The following is a 16796-nucleotide window of genomic DNA, read 5'->3' as shown; positions in this document are numbered from 1 at the left end:
GATATAAAAGTTATTTGTTCTCTTGTGTATGCTGTAAATACTCCAATACATGGTAGCAGCTTTAAACTGCAGTTTATACATAATGTTCCCCGTGTTCATTTTGACTGAGGAGGATTCACTGAAGATTTACACATTTCTTGTTTTATTTCATAAATCTAATAATAGTTTTCATCATTTTCAGAGCATAGTTCTCCTTTTACAGTTTGGTCCTTGTATACCTCTACTATTACATTTTTCCTAATTCAAGCAGGAATTTCAATCTGTGAAGACTATGTGACATAAAGTGACAGCAAAGGCTTGACTATCCTTTTTTAACATAATCCCCCCTCCTTTTCACAAGTGCAGTACACTCTCGAAATAATTGGACTAAAATAACAGACAGCATAATGATTATTTTCTTTCTATCAAGTTTCCAACTGACATATTAAATATATATTTGTCTTACAAAAGTATATTATTCGTCATAAATATATATTATTCAAAATTGAGCATTTTCATCTTCCAGGATTTTGTAAAAATATAATTACACAGTAGTGTTATACAAAAAACTAATTTCATATAAAACTAATACAGATGATAGTCTAAATCCAGCTGCTTATTTTTATTTTCCCATTTAACAGAATTTTATACTTTTAGCATTTCTTTCCTTGCTTGCCTACATTTTATCACTTTTGTTATATCCTTTTATTTTTAATAATCCTCTTATGGAATGAATTATCTCAAATAATTTTTTCCTGAATTTTTTTTTCTCCATTTATGCTCAGTTCTAAAACTTCTTTAGAAAACTTCAGTGCTATACAATAGAACTTTTCTTCTTCAGATTCCGTAGTTCTTGAAGAGCTTTCACTTTTTTTTTTGTTAAATTTAAACAATTTCTTTTTATATGAGGGGATTCTGTCTTTCTGCCTGCCTGCCTGTATATCCCTGAGCTCAGAATTAGATATATTTCGAAGAACACTGTCCGAGGAATTCTGATCCAAAGCCTCCAGACAAACGTCTATATCTGCCATCAAGAACCTCTCTGGTATCTGCAGGAACTGCCAATCACCAACCCCTCTACAGCACTCTTTAAAAGGCTGCCTCACTATCTTGTGACTGCTTTGCATTCAATGGACTCTAGAATCAGAATTTGCCTCTCTACATGTGATTTTAACTTATAGACCAGATCTCCATCCTGTCTTTGGTTAATCTTGAACCTCTGAAGCAGAGATCTGATAGAGGCGGCAGGAACACAGCTATAGCTTGTTCTTTTGACACCTTCATTTCACAGTTCTCCATCTCCATAAGAATGCCAGCTGGGGCCTTGCCTTCCCTCCCACAATTCATGCTTCACATTTGATGCACTGCAAAACAGATCTTCATGCACACATTTGGGTTGGTTGCGAGAGTAGAGAGTAAACAGTACTTAATGTGAAATCCCCTGTGGATTCCAGCAGTTCCTGGAGTTTGTCAGCTACAAGTACTATTATTCGTGCCCTAGGAATGGAGTGTAAATAACTTTAAGACAATAAATTATTTCACTGTGGAGGTGAGATGTCTGCAGGTCTTTGTCAGAGGGAAAGATTTTGGAGCAGGCTGTGCAAGAATCAGAGCAGAGGATCTTGCGTTTTGGTGAGGGGAGATGAAAACAGGCAGAACAAGTGTCCCATTTTGGATTTTCAGCTGTTGGAGGAAAGGCAGACCTGTGTCCTGTTACTGAGCCAGAATTGTGGTAATTTGCATTTTAAATATATAAAGTTCTATTCCTGAACCTTGCAGATCTGTGCCATCCTCTACTTACAGTCCAAGCTGGAGACACATTCATTTGTGTTTAATTGCTCAGAAATTTTGACTATTCCTGACACATATAAATATGGCTTTTCAGTATTTGTAAGACAAAAAGTTAGTTGAAAGCTGTTCAATCTGATTCTTATTCATGTTTGTTACATTTTAGCTGTACCAATAGAGACTAAAGGGGCCATAGGTCAGATTTTCTGAATTCTCTTTCTGAACTAAACTTTACCCAGGTGTTGGAGTTTTCCATCTATTTATGAAGGCATTTATAGTGCTCACTTAATGCAGCCTTAAGAGCAGCCAGGCCAGCTCATGCAAGTGTTAGATACTTCTAATTTAGAGAAGTTATAATTTCTTAGGTTTAGTCTGTATTGGAGGAAACACCACATATGTCGTGGTTATCAGAATCTGGACCAGAATAAATGGATTCCCCACACTAGTCTTTATGAAGGGTTTACATTTATGTAAACACATATATTCTACACCACTATTTGCTAAGAGGTGCATCTTGTGTGTACATTGCACATATTTATGTGACTACAAATCTTCAGATATGTTCCTAACTCATAAACAGAGTGCAACACAATTGAAACAATTATAGAAATTAAATAGCTCTCAAACAAACGTGATTTTTGTTTAAAAAATGTTTCTGATGCAAATAAAAATCTGAAATAGAAATAGATCCTTTTTGCAGTAGGAAATTCATCTTACACATCATTTCATCCTGGGTTTTTTTCTATTCCTACTGTCCTTTGCCCCTCCTGTGCCTCTTGCCCATCTGTATCAGTTCATGAATTCCCGGCTCTGGTTCACCCTACAAGCCCCCAAAAGCACTGCTCAGACACAGCTGAGAATGATATTCAGGGAAAATAATGAGGGGCCTGGGCTAGTGTAGTTAGATGGCAAAAATAACTCACGATGAGAATATGGTTATGGAATGAAATGGGGTCAAAATTCAGTTCTCACAAAAGTGGCACACTTGATAAATCATGCTATTCATTTGCTCCCTCTTTCTGAGGTGTGTAGCTGGTGTGAGAGTGTTATGTGTTGCAGCTCTCCTGGTCTGCAATGTCAGGTAACAAAAGTGTCATTTTCTGTTCTTTTCAAGAAGTAGGACATATGTTACTTATTTGCTGAGCAGCAAAATTGTATCTTCACCACTATCTCAGGTATGTGTAAAGGAACTGAGCTGTGCTTCAGGAAGGAGAAGTTGGAGAAAAGACACAGTAAACAAATTATTTCTGAATGTGTTTGTCCAGATCCCTATTCTGTATAGTTCTACAGATATTTAAGTGTTTGTTGTTTTATTTTAACCCTGCAATCTAATTAAATACCAAATGATGTATGAATGCAACCTATTAGCATGCAGCAAAACTTAATAAAGACGTTTTAGGCATATGAGGTAGATTTCAGAATCCCCAGTGAGATTTTCCAAAACCAGTTCACAGTTTGTGTTTGCACATGTGCAGACACATTGCGGTGTAAATCTAACCTCTACTGCTGATATTTCTTTTTTAATAATACTAACCATGCCAAGTGTGCTAATAGATTGGTTTCATGTTCCTCAAGATAAATCTCTGATCTGAAAAAGAATCTCTCCCTGCTAAGAAGAAAGTCTGTAGCTGGTTTCTCTGAAGTGCCTAGCATGGTGTTTGCTTCTAAATCACATTTTAAAGTACAATAATTTTAAAGAAAAATCTTCACTGCAGAACTAAGTGGAACTCAAAAGACTGCTGATGCAAGAAAGGCCACATTGAGATAGTAAGAGATTTGAGAACACAGTCATAGAAGAAATATTCTAGCATAAAATCCTCATTTTCTGGGAACAGAATGGAGGTTTTCATTCAGAAAACCCAAATTATACATTAGTTTTGCAGATAATTTGAAAATAATTTAAAATGATGACACAAATAAAAGTAGCAGGACTAAGAAAAAGTCAAGGTACTAACAGAAATAGCAGAAATTGTCTATAGGCAGACTACCATGTGTAGTAATCATCTGTTAATTCAGTAGTCCCTGGGAGTTAACATATAATTATGTTTGTCTGTACTTTCATTAGAACTGGCCAATCTTGGTATCCCCAAATCCTCCCCCAGAAGAGGAGGGTATGTGTGTGTGGGTTTACAGCTGAGTGAGTTGTGTAGGGGAGGGCCATTGGCATGATGAAAAACACAATTCCACCTTGCAGGATCTGCCTCTTATTGGCCTGAAAGCCCAGCTTGTAACCTCTGGTGGTAATTGTTTACCCTACCTGTCTTATGCAGACCAGAGTTCTGCCATTACACACCCAAAAACTCACCTCCTTCCCCTCAGGGAGTGCAAACCTGGTCTCAGCAAAGCACCCTGTGATTGTTTTGAGTCATTAACATTTCAGTCTCTCACAATAACCAGCTCTTGACGAAAGAAACAGAAGTTTGTCTCCGAAGAAATAAAGAAGAATTATTCTTATTTATTTCTAGTCTTATTATTTATCAATTTATTATTAATTTATTTATTAATTATTATTTATTTAGTCTTATTATTTATTAGTCTTATTATTTATTATTTATTATTTTTAGTCCTATTATTTTAGTCTTATTAATAGTCTTTTAATTCTATTGCAAAGTATCTACTGATTTCAAATTCATCAGGTTGGTTTCACTTTTTTCAGGTAAAAGTCTAGTGTGTTTTAGAGCAAGACACACCATCTGTGCTGCATAAATCACTGCCTTGACTATGGCCTTAATTATTCAGGACTTTGTGTCTTTGCCTGCCCAGACCTTGTGTGAGGGAAAAGCCTTTTTTATGCTGATGGCAGGAAGGTTCCATTTCAGGTAAGAAGAGATTTCCCACAGCATGGCTTTTGTTTATGGCTACAAAAATAGACTAATTCTTTCATGTGATGCATTGCTTTAATGTGGCTGAAAACCATTAATTCTTATGCAGAAGATGGACTGAATATGAGACAAGAAAGAGATCAATCTGTTTTTCATCTCTCCTGCCTTTGAAAGTGTTTTACAGCCTGATGTCTAGTGAAAGGGAATCAAACCCACTTCCCCTCAGCCTGAATAGAATGAGGACTAAACATGATTATTCTGCAGCCTTTGAAAGTGCAGCCCATGTTCATATGCAGCTTCCACCAAGCTAATAGATTCTCTTTCCCTGTGGTCTTTGTGAAATTGCAGTGCTGATGGCCCTTCAGTTCATACTAACCCTATATTCACCTCCAAAGACACAGACCAAGGTCAGGAAACACCCAGGAGAGCACAGAAAGGCCACTTTTGTGCATTTTAAATGCTTTGAAAAGGATAGATAGGATGGAAAACTTTTCTCTTTTTTAGCAACAAAAATATGTTTCTGCTTTTCTGGAGTATATTCTCTTTATGACCAAAATTTCTCCACATTTCATAATCTAGGCATAGGAAAATAACCCAAGCACAGGAACTATGATTAAAAAAAAAAACAACATTCAATGTCTTTTATAGAAGCTTCTGTGGGTGAACAGTTCTTGTATCATTATAGACACTAACCCCATACTGATATTAATAACTTGCTGCCGAATATTCCTCTGCTAGCTCACAGTTCCATGTGCCAAGTGCAACATATAATGAAATTTAGAAAACAATGCCATGAAAGTGTGGAAAACAGTCAAAAAGACAGATCACAGAACACACAGAGTAATGTTCAAGGCTGGGAGAGTCATAATTTTATATACTGGAGATTAAATTAATTTTTTTTCATGTGCATACTCTTAAAAGTTCATTGCACATTAAAAAAAAAAAATATAGTTTTCAGATGATTAAAAAAGTCCTATCTCTGGTCTTTTCCAAGATGATTAAAAGGCAGTTAAGACAGAAAGATACCATTTGAAAGTTATATTTCAGGTTTATGAATGGCTCTTTTTCACAGAAATGTGGTGTAAAGTATGTTAAAACTTAATTCCCAAGTTTCTAAACAAATCTAAATAATAATGGTTTCCTAAAATTAGTTTCTGATGAAACACATCCTATGAGAGATCAGCGCATTAAAAAAAAGCCCTCTGAACAAAAATATTCCCCAATATATATTTTCTTTTTGAATGCTGTCAATGTCACCCTCCTCAGGGATTTTGTTTACTAGTTCTCTCAGGCAAAATTGCTCAGAAGTTGTTACTGTATTTATATATATATTGATAGCTCTGATGTTTTGATTTATTTTGAGACAAAAATCAGCTTGAAATATTTTTTCTGATTACCTGAAAGCATCATGGTGGAGTTAATCTGATGAATCATCTCATCCTAATGAGCACATCTTAAAAGGATAGATCCCAGTGTAAAAATTTATATTTCTTTTTCACCAACAATTACAAAGAAAAAAGGAATAAAAACAAAACCCAAACATACAAGCAATCAAAATCTGATACATTCTCCCTTCTCCCCACCAACAAAAGCCAAAACCAACCAACCAAACAAAAACCCACCAAAAAAAAAACAAAACACCAAAACAACCCCCCAAAAAAGCAAAAATCAAAGCAGCAGTCTCTTTGTTGTGCTTTAAATATTAATATGGGCTGTACACTGGACTCAGTCTGACAAGACCATCAGTGGGCATCACTGTAAAAAGGATTTATATTCCTTGACAGACTTACTAACCTCTGATTTTTCATTCTGACCCTTTTTCAGAAGATTCCACTCTATAAGAGGAGTGACTGAGGAGGTTGTATTATACTACCAGAGACCAAAGCTGCCTGCCTGAAAAAAATATTGATTAGTACAAAGATTTTTTACTCCCTGCTTTTGGAGCACAAGCTAGGGTTCCCCTCTTGATTTAACTTACCCACTCACCTGGCAATATTCTGCATTGCTGCAGCATGACACTGCACTGTGACATGGGGAGCTCTGGCCACAGGCCTTTTCTGCTTCTGTAAACAAGAGATTAAGGGATGCAAAACTGTATTTTCATCCCTCTGGTGGCTGCTTTGAAGCTAAGCCAATTTCAAACAAAAAAAGCTCTATCAAATGTTAATTAATTTTTAATGATTGAAAAGTAATATTTTATCAAGTAAAACATTTAAGCAGAAGGAAAAAAAATAAATTAAATACTAGTGATCTGTATGCTTGAGTTAAAGCTACAGGTGGAATATTTCCACTAGCTTGATTATGACAAGGTCCACAGTGCATTCTTCAAGTTCTGATTAACAGCACTTTTTAATTCACCTAGCAAATTAGAATGCACAAAATTCTCATGGTACATTAACCATGCCCACTGGTCTACAAATTTCATCTCTTGTTATTGGGAAGGGAGAAGACAGTGAATCACACCTGTTGTCATTCATGATGATAATGATGACTATTGACATTATTATGTGCTTTCACAGGCATGCTTGAAGTCTAGGTTAAGGGGACTAGGCAAATGTGATTCTTCAGAGTGAGAAAAAAATCATCATAGGCTATTTGTATATATATTGGAAATGCTGAAACTCACGTTGACTCAAGATACTATGAGAGTTCATAATTTACATACTACAAATGCAGCCACATTAAATGTAATCCTAGACCATTCTTCTTAAAACATAGCTTTCCAAAGATGTGTAAAAACACTTTCAAAGACATGAAATTCCACTGTTGAATTACCTGACATTGCAAGTAAAGAAATGTTTTGTTTCAATGGAGTTTTCTGTGTGTTGCCATTAGGGAAATCTACAGAAACAAGTTATTCACAATGGCTCTTTAGCCCACAGGCGTCCTGAAACAGGACTTCTGACTCACCAAACCATTCATTGATCCAGGCTTCTCCTCCTGCAACTAAATCTGCTCTTTCTAGACAGGGATAAGAGCCTCAAGAAATCTAGGAATGAGGCAGATAAGGGTTCCATGCTTCAAGTTTGTTCAACTGTGCTCTGTCCTGAACCTCTCACTTCAGCAAATTGTGAGCACATGTGCACAAATGCTTAACAAAGTATTTCCTGGTTCAATATTACATGAGAGCCGTATCTCTCTCAGATAAGCAAAGCTCTTTTGTGAAATGTGCTTACAATAACGGATAAGGTTAATTAAAAAAAAAAAAAAAAAAAAAACAAAAAACTTCTTATTGGTAGTATAAAAAATAAGTATCACCCAAAGGGAAATCTTGCCAATCATGGCTTCATTTACTATAAAAACTCATGTCAGCTGGACGTGAATTCCCCATTAAAAACAGTAATTTGGTGAAGTGAACAGGATTCCAGGGCTGATAGGAACTGCAGGCATCCTGCTTGGTTACAACTGTAGAAAAGCTCACTTTCAGTGTCTCTTATCTGGACAGTGCAGCTTTCAGAGGCATTTGTGCCTTCTGGACTCAGAGACATAAAGTTGCATAAATAACTCCAGCCTCGGTGCTCCAAGGTAGAATAAGGAGATTACCAGACTTTTTAAAGAGGGAACTGACTGACTGACATTTAGGAGAAAATTGATTTTGTTTCCCCCTATCAGGGTTAAGCCCCAGCTACCATCCAAGCCCCACACAGGCACTCACTGCCCCACCAGCAGGATCAGGGAGAGAACTGGAAGGGTTAAAGAGAGAAAACTTGTGGGTTGAGATAAAGACAGTTTAATAGAAAAAGCAAAAGCCATGCACACAAGCAAAGTAAACCAATGGCAGGTGTTCAGCCATATGCACGAGAGCAGGGCCCCATCAGGCATAACGGTGATTTGAGAAGACCAACACAATCCCTCCAAATATCCCCCCAACCTCCTTCTTCCCCTCAGCTTATATAATGACCATGATGTCAAAGGGTCTGGAGTATTCATTTGAGTCACCTATCCCAGCTGTGTCTCCTCCCAACCTCCCAGACATCCCCAGCTCCCTTACCAGCATGGCTATATGAAAAGCAAAACAAAGGCCTTGGTTCTGTGTAAGTCCTGCTCAGCAAATTAAAAAAAAAACCCTCTCTGTATTATCAACCCTGTGCTCAGCACAAATTCAAAACATTGCCCCACAGTAGCCACTGTGAAGAGAATTAACTCTATACCACCACAACCAGCATACCCTCAAAAATTATGAGAATATATAAGAGCAAGAGAAACTCTAAAACTGCGCAAATTGTGTTGACTCAAGCACTTCTTCAACTATGACTGTTACCTGTGCTATTCAGGTACCTGAATAATTCCTCTTCAGGGAAATTATTTTTCTCACTTGCCTACATAAAGAGATCTGTTTCATGCTACAGAGCAGTGGTGTATATCCTAAAAGCCTATTTTGAGATATACAAGTGAGGAATTTCACAGCAGGTTAGCACTCTCCTGTCCTGATGCCCCAGGGCAATCTGAGAGCACAGTGGTTTGTGTAAGGTGACAGTAATCTCACTGACAACAAAAGAGCAAGAAGAAAGCAAAGGAAGTGTTTAGTCCAAGTGGTCTGGCTTTCCCTTCATCACCACACAGGGTGGAGTCCAAAGCTTTATCCAAATTCTTGTCTCTCAGTGAATTTCCATCAGTTAGAATCTTCTGGGCTTAACAGACCATTTGCTCTCAAAATACATTCATGAAGCAGATAGACTAAATGTATTAATTACCCTGTGCCACATTTCCCATTTGGCAACTCTATATAAACATTTTTCTGTCCTGATCTGTGATCTCTGCTCATGAAATACATGGTGAATGACATCTGTAATTAACCATATATAACTAGTGAGCTGCAGATAATCATACAGTCTGGGGAAAATAAATTATAAGAAATACAGATTATTTCAGCCAAATATGATTCTTAATTATATTTATAATTTGACCACTTCATGCACATACAAAATACATCAAATTCATAATGAAAAGAAGCAGACAATGCCCCCCAAATATACAAAGAAGCATTTTAAATAACATTGTGTTAAATGCACATTTGTGCATATCCTTCCAAAATACATTGTCACTCTTTCTCTTCTTCCATAGATGTCAGAGCACTCTTTGAACAAGACCTTGTAGTTCTGAATTCTCACAAGCATTTACAACCATGAGAGGAGCAAGGTGTAAGCTAAAAATTTGAATTTTAAAAGGCAAATAAAGAGGTAATGCAATTCTCCACCTGTAAACACTAAAGGGATGGGTAGCTAAAAATACACACTCTCATATGAAATCAGGAATCCTGATTTCCAGATCACGATTTCCACCTGAAATCTCAGAGAATGAGACACAGTTTCATTTGTTCCATGAGGCTGAGATGCTAGAATTCCTTTCTAATAGTTTATTAATGATACATTTACATTTAAAGATACTTGCAAACGAATTAAAAAGTAAAAAATAACTCCCATTGCTCTATAAAAGAAGTGAACTCCATAATTCATCAGAAAAGAATTTTAGTAGTGTTTTAAAAGTTTTCCACCAAGGATGTCAGTGAGTTTGTAAGGGTGATTAGGTATAGATCAGGGATGCTTGTTCTGTGTGTGTTCTCTGCCACAACCTTCTGTGCTGGCACTTGCCACATAGCTCTAAACATACAGGAGATCCTAAATGCAATTAATTCCATTAAACTGTCCCAGAAACACACATTTCTCCAGTCTCCTCTATCAAAGCTAGCAACTGCATGAATCCCTGCAAGGATGTGCAGAGTGTCTGGTCCTGTCTTTTAGTGATACTGCAGCTAAAGGAGGTGCAAACCCTCAGATCCATGGATTCCCTGAACAGGCTGATGGAGATTTATCTCTTGCTATACCCACACCAGGTGAAACCCTGTTTTGCCCACAGTTTGGTAATGTGCCACGAGCTCTTTCCAAACACCAGGACATTCCCTGCTCCCAGAGGAGCACAGCAAAGCTCACTGCTCCTGCCAGCAGCTGTGAGCTCCTCTCACAAACAGCTGGTTTGGAAAACACTGGGTTAGCATTCATTGCTGCATTTGTTAACAGAGTAGACCACAAATCTCTGTTACCCAGGCTGTTAATTCCCACTGCTCCTTGATTAGAAGTTGAAGCTCAACATGAAACTCTTTGCAGCTGATGAATCCCTTGTATATTTTCTTGATGGCATAAAAATCTGGATCAGCTTGGCTATTTCCCCTATTGGCATAATATTCTTATTTTAGGAGTTAACTCATTTGTTACTCAGTTGTGCTTGTTTGATTTATGTTTATGTTTAATTTGTGTTTATCTTCTTTTTTCTAATTTTCAATTTAAAAAAACCAAAATCTAGTTCATTTGGTAATCTTAAATTTCTCAGGTAGTGAAATGCTATTTTTTCAGCATTTTTGCATTTGGTTTCTTGTATTTAAAGCTGTATATATGTATATATATGTGTGTATGTTTATACATACTTTTTCTTTTTCTTTTTAAAGTATGTCTTGAAAGATCTAGGTTTTAAGTGACTTAGTTCTTTTGATCTCCATTCCTGGTATCATTCAAAAGTGCAGAAAAGCAGCCCTTTTCACCAGAGTTCACACACCAATAAAGGATTTATGTGGAGCAGACCCTGAAACTACAGAAACACAGCTGTATGATTCTGGTTTTGCTTTTAATCTTCATCCTAATTTTTTATTATTGCATTTTACCCCAAAACCACATTAACAACATGAAGAATCACTTATTTAAAATGCTGCCTTTCCAGTATAAGTTACTTCCAACACTGCCTTTTAAATCTGTGGGTTTAGCACATGGAGACTGAAAGTGTCTGCTGAAAGCAAGCCAGCTGTGGATCTCGATAATACTACTTTTTATACATATTTCTTCGGAAGAGTAATTTAAATACCGGGTTTCTCTTTCTTTTGCCACAAGAGGGCGATCCCTTAATTCGTGTCACCATTCAGGCAATGTACAGACACAAGATGGACTCGTTTTCTATCTAAACCATTATTTCAAATTCTTAGGTAGATAAATCGATGAGTTTCATTCTGTCTGTGTTCTCAGCATGCATATGACTTACATCAATTTACTAGGCAACATTATTTAGCTGTGGGAACACACTGTGCTTCATAAATGACTGATTCTGAAAAAAAGGTGGGAAGTAAAAAGGATTTCCCTTTGTTTTCTTTAGAAATAGCAGTACACTGTATTAACACAACTCATTGTTCTCAGTGATAAACTCAGACAGGTCACAATCAAAAGGAATAAGATCTTAAGACGTGCTGCTTTCAGAAGCATGAGAAATTTGTGAAACAAAGAGAAGATATGTGTTATACTTTTCATCCACTTGGGAATGTATTAGCTATTTGGATTTATTAAATATGCCATCATGTGCAACAATATACAGCACAAGCACGATCCACACAGGAAACTGATTCAAGCACTCAGAGTCTGAAGATTGTCATGTCCTCCCTAATGCAAAACTCTGATTGTACTGACTTAGAACCAGATAGTTGGGAAGATTTTGTTTAAAATGCTTCTAAACAGTCATCATGAGTGTACAATATAACTTACCATAGCATTTTTGTTTTCAGTCCCAATATTTTACATATATAAACCTGTGAAATTTACTCAAATCAAGACTGATTTCTCCCTCTTAAGTTCAAATAAAATTTTGCTCAGAAACAGTGGATGGATTTTGTCCATCAAGAGTCAGCTATGTTCCTGGGCAACCGGTAATGCTCTGGCCTGATCCTTGTCTTCTTCTCCTGAGGGTTGGCATATTTCCACTTGGATGGAGACATTTTCAGCTTTTTTCTCTTCTTATCTGTACACCACACTTTTTCACAGTATTCTTCCACCCTCTGGAAGTTGCTGTAGCCTATCAGTTGAAGAAATTCCTTATACCATGGCTTGGAAGCCTGAGGTATACTGCTCTGCATTGGGCATGGCATTTTGTGAGGCATCTCCTCCTCATAGTCTTTATTGAACATTTCATCTACACGTTCTTCCTCGACTATTTCCAGGGTGATTTTCCTGACAGTGTGGACAATGCTGTGTTCCACTGTCTGACAAAAATAAGTGCCTGCATCCAGTCGATGCAGCTTCAGGAATAAAAGGCCAAGGTCCATTTTTATTATTCTATCATCAGTCTTCACCTGAAAAACAAAAAAGCAGTTGTAGAGCACAGGCCTTTGCTACTACATTAAACCAGTGCAATTATTTCTGAACTGTACTTTCGTGACTGTAATATTAAATTTTGAGAGAAAAATTAGAGACCTACCAACCTTTCATTCACAAGGGGGTTTTATAACAAAAATTTTTACTTGAAGTAGAGAAGAGATTGAGCTATAAATGGAGAACAATCTGCCTAGAGGAGAGGAGGTTCCAGGAAGACCATATTGTGACCTCTCAGTACTTAAAGGGGGCTTTTAAGAAAGATGGGAACTTTTTTACCAGGTCCTGTAGTGACATATCTACACTGTAGTGATATCTACACTGATGTGTATCAGAGGGGTATTGAGGAATAAAAATATAGACAGTAATGAAGCAGTTTCATAACAGCAAATTATATGTAAAAGAGGCAGAGAATCCACCAATACTCATTTGCAAAAAAATTCTGTAATAAATGGGTGAGGCAGCAAGAATGAATAGCTGTTAAGCTAGACTAACACTGGAAATAATATGCCCACATTTCACCCCTTCAAAAACATACCAAGAGAAGTGTTGGATTTTCCTTTGTTTTGAGATCTCAAATAAGCTTCACTACATTTCTAACATCTGCATTCAAGATGCTGAATGCAAACACCAGGTGAAATTCTCAGGTCTATTAATTCAAGAGGCCAGATGAACACAGTGACTTTTCCTGACACCCACATACATTCCAGCAACTGGTCACAGAAATTCAGTGAAGATGTAATATTCCTAACAACAGGCTCTTTAAGCAAAAAAAAAAAAAGTAGTCTATAAGAATATTTACCTCTTCCTTCTTAGTCTCATGTGCTCGCTGGACAAACCAAATTACTTTTGCTTGTAAGGTCCGAGGGGTGCACTCCAGGAGGGTGCTGTTGTACTCTATCCCATAAACCAGTCTCTCCTCAGTCTTCTCCAGGACTTCACCTGGAAGGGAAATAAATGTTTCAAAAATATGTTACTGCAAATACTTGTTACACTTGATGTTCAGGGTATATTTACTTTTAAGAGTTAAGCTTAATGCAGATCCAACCAGATAGTGACTAAAAGTTAATGTCTAATGAAGACCTGACCTGCTAAATGAATTTTCCCATCATCCCAGACTTTCACAGCATCTGACCAAATTGTGCTGTGACTCACCTAAGATTATACACAGAGAAACAGATCTCAGCCTTTCACACTGCTAATTGTTTGTGCCTGGCTCTTATGAATAGTTAATTTCATTTTCACTCAGTGAAACAGGAGGATTCAAAACATGATTAAATATAATAAATAATTCAATTTTTTTGGGGATATTAATGACAGTACATAACTTTTTGCAGAATGGAACAATAAATACTCTAACAAATATTATACATATCCATGCTATACATGTGTACAGTGAATGTACACTTTGGGCTTAAGAGCGCTAATAAAAACTAAGTGAATGAATTTAATCAAAATTTAATCCTGGTTTTCAATCCAACAAAACACCTGGAGGAGGATAAACTAGTTGTTATACTGGATAAATGCAATTGCCTCATTAATGAAATCATCTTCTTCCACAATAGCAAGAAAGATTCTTGAGACCAAATAGCTTTATATCCTAAAAATATACTATTTTATATAATTGTGATTTTTCTGCTGTATTTCAAACTTGTGGAACAATTAGCATTTAATATTAGAATATACTTTTCCAAATTGTACTATATTCTCCAATGGACTTCAATTTTAATGAAGCTTTCTCTGGTAAAATATACATACCTCTAATATTTAATATTTAAAATAGTGTTTCTGTGGCTATCTTTCTAGAAGAGCCTTTTATGTAGGTCTTTTTTCCTTCTATAAATGTATTGTACTCTATCCTGCAAAATACTGAGGATTTCCAGGCAACTGTTCTCTCTGTGTTTTGCTATTCCCAATACCTGTGCACTTTTCAAAGCTTGGACAGCAGCATTAGACAGAGTACTCTATCTTTTTTTTCTTTTTTTTTTAAAGAGAAAACTTGATAATGATCATAAATACACATTTTTTGTTTGGGCATGTCATTGCCCATGTCTGTGCTTCAGTTCTAAGTGTCCTGAAATTATTTCATACACATTTCAGGATGCAGCCCAGTTGTTTCTTATCCCTGCCCCATCTTTTTGCTTTTATTTCTGTTGGAAGCCGTTGAGATGCATTATCCACATCTTTAGTCTGAATGTCAATGCTGCAGGACCACATGAGCATTATGGGATGTACCTGACCTGCCACTGAGACAGTCATTCTTAGACCTGGATGGGGTGGGCTCATCCCAGAGCTCTTATAACTTTATAGAAACATGCCAGTGGAAAAAGGAAGTGAGCTCATGGTCTGGCTGCTGCTCTTGGCAAACTCTGTGCTGGCTGTTCCAGGCATTCACAAGCAATTTGTAGGTGTGAGAATAGATTACCAATGAACTGCTGGCCAAAGCACTGCTGCGCTGCATTTCCGTGTCGAACATCTTGTCTGCGGAAACGTCTGGAGGGGAAAAAAGGGAATTATTTGAGACAACACATTTAACTTACATGTTGTTGGGTTTATGCTAAGCTAGCATTCATTAAAAACCTTAGTTAAATCTTGATTGCTAGCAATTTACCATTGTTGTGAGAAGTACTCGTTTATAAATCAGTATTTTGTCTCTACTCAGCCTACTGGGAATTGTGTGTCTGAAAAAAAGAAACACAACTGTCTGCAGAAAAGGCACAATTATGTGTCTGTTTTATATATAACTCCACTGATGTTATAAATACTAAAACAAGATCCTTTGAACCAACTGGATTACATTCAGTCAAAGGCACCTCTACACTGTCTTTGGGTTCTCTCTCTCTCTCTCTCCAGAAAAGAGGAAATTTTCCTTTTTTAATTTAGAACATTTTCCCATGTATGTGAATGGCACTTCTTTTATCCTTCACTCTCATGGTATTTTTTTTTTTCACTTGGGAATCTCAAAGCACAGAGGGAATACTTTCTTTTATTTCACCTTTGTAGCAGACAGTTACTGAGCTCATTTTTCTCAACAGGGAAACAGACACATTCATGACTTGCCCATGCCTAGAAAGTGAACTGATGGTAGAATTGTGGTCAGAACCTGGGAGTCCTGTTTTCAACCTGGAAATAATACAAGTGCTTTTAAAAGAAAAATAATTCTGACTTTTGAGGTTTGAGTTTTTTCTATGCATTTACAGGAAAAAATTGAAAACCATGATATGGTGCATTCCCAGAAGAATTGTTCTTTTATATTGTCTTTTTTTTTTTCTTTGAGTGTCCTGATAAATAAAATTAAGATTGTTTACTTTGGAAATAAAAGAGCCTATTGAAATGCTTTATCTTGTCAGGTTAGTATGTCCAACAACCTTAAATTTAGTTTTTCTAAGGATACCTTTCCTATATTTGCATAAAGAATAATTCTACACAGTATTGCCAATGCCATACATAACAGATTAACACAAGAAACATGCAGTGCAGCAAATACTACACTGTAGGTATGTGTACAGTATAAATTATTTATATTAGAAAAAAGCAAAGCCAAAGACTTCTGTTATTCTTTGCATTTACTACTGAAATAATATTATTCTCCAGTCCTATATGAACCCAAGAGACAAAACTTTAATTTGGCACAAATACAATTTATTGAAACTATGTAGATTTACACCATCTAAAGGTCTTCTCCATGGATGTTACTCATTTTATTTCTAACCTGGCAGCAAACAGTGATTATTTTCTGAGTTCTGTCACCCATATGGACCCCGATCCAATGTTCTTTGGTGGACCAAGAGCACAGCTTTAACCTCCAGTGATATTCAGAGAACCAATGCTTTTCCATTGCTGTTTCGGGAGAATCTGTAAATTCAGTGGGAGCTGCCCTGGGCTCTAGGGACAAATGCTAACAATACATACATCCTATTAAAGAAAAACAGATATTCTGAGGTAGAAGCTGGGCCTTATTCTGCCCTGGGAGTTATTGCAACGTGTAGTGTCAGTGCTGATAAATGCTGTCACCAGGTGTGCAGGTCTGTGTTTGTAGATTACTTAAAAAATACATTCTCCTGCACAAATAGACATAAACACT

General features: G+C 36.7%; 1 protein-coding gene and 1 long non-coding RNA gene across 4 annotated transcripts in view; both read right to left on the bottom strand.

The window, feature by feature from the left end:
• Positions 1–212: 212 nt before the first annotated feature.
• On the bottom strand, positions 213–7429 carry LOC146443141 (uncharacterized). 3 transcript variants are annotated; one of them, XR_014855946.1, is made up of 4 exons: positions 7365–7429; positions 6576–6652; positions 6384–6482; positions 213–1476 (listed from the first exon to the last, which is right to left on the bottom strand). It is a non-coding gene; the product is annotated as an uncharacterized LOC146443141 (long non-coding RNA). The 3 variants fall into 3 exon arrangements; XR_014855947.1 differs by having other exon boundaries at positions 6384–6478; XR_014855945.1 differs by lacking the exon at positions 7365–7429 and having other exon boundaries at positions 6576–6701.
• Positions 7430–9452: 2023 nt separating this feature from the next.
• SEMA3E (semaphorin 3E) overlaps positions 9453–16796 on the bottom strand; it is a 126458-nt gene continuing 119114 nt past the window's right edge. The window contains exons 15-17 of the mRNA XM_085083367.1: positions 15138–15205; positions 13515–13654; positions 9453–12693 (exon numbers count right to left, since the gene is read on the bottom strand). Of these exons, the coding sequence (XP_084939493.1) occupies positions 12241–12693; positions 13515–13654; positions 15138–15205 (661 nt within the window). The 3' untranslated portion in view covers positions 9453–12240. The remainder of the gene's footprint in view (positions 12694–13514; positions 13655–15137; positions 15206–16796) is intronic.

The sequence above is a fragment of the Lichenostomus cassidix genome, chromosome 1Aa (assembly GCF_008360975.1).
Source record: "Lichenostomus cassidix isolate B80296 chromosome 1Aa, HeHo_3.0, whole genome shotgun sequence".
Classification (NCBI taxonomy): domain Eukaryota; kingdom Metazoa; phylum Chordata; class Aves; order Passeriformes; family Meliphagidae; genus Lichenostomus; species Lichenostomus cassidix.
This window is presented reverse-complemented; position numbering and strand designations above follow the sequence as displayed.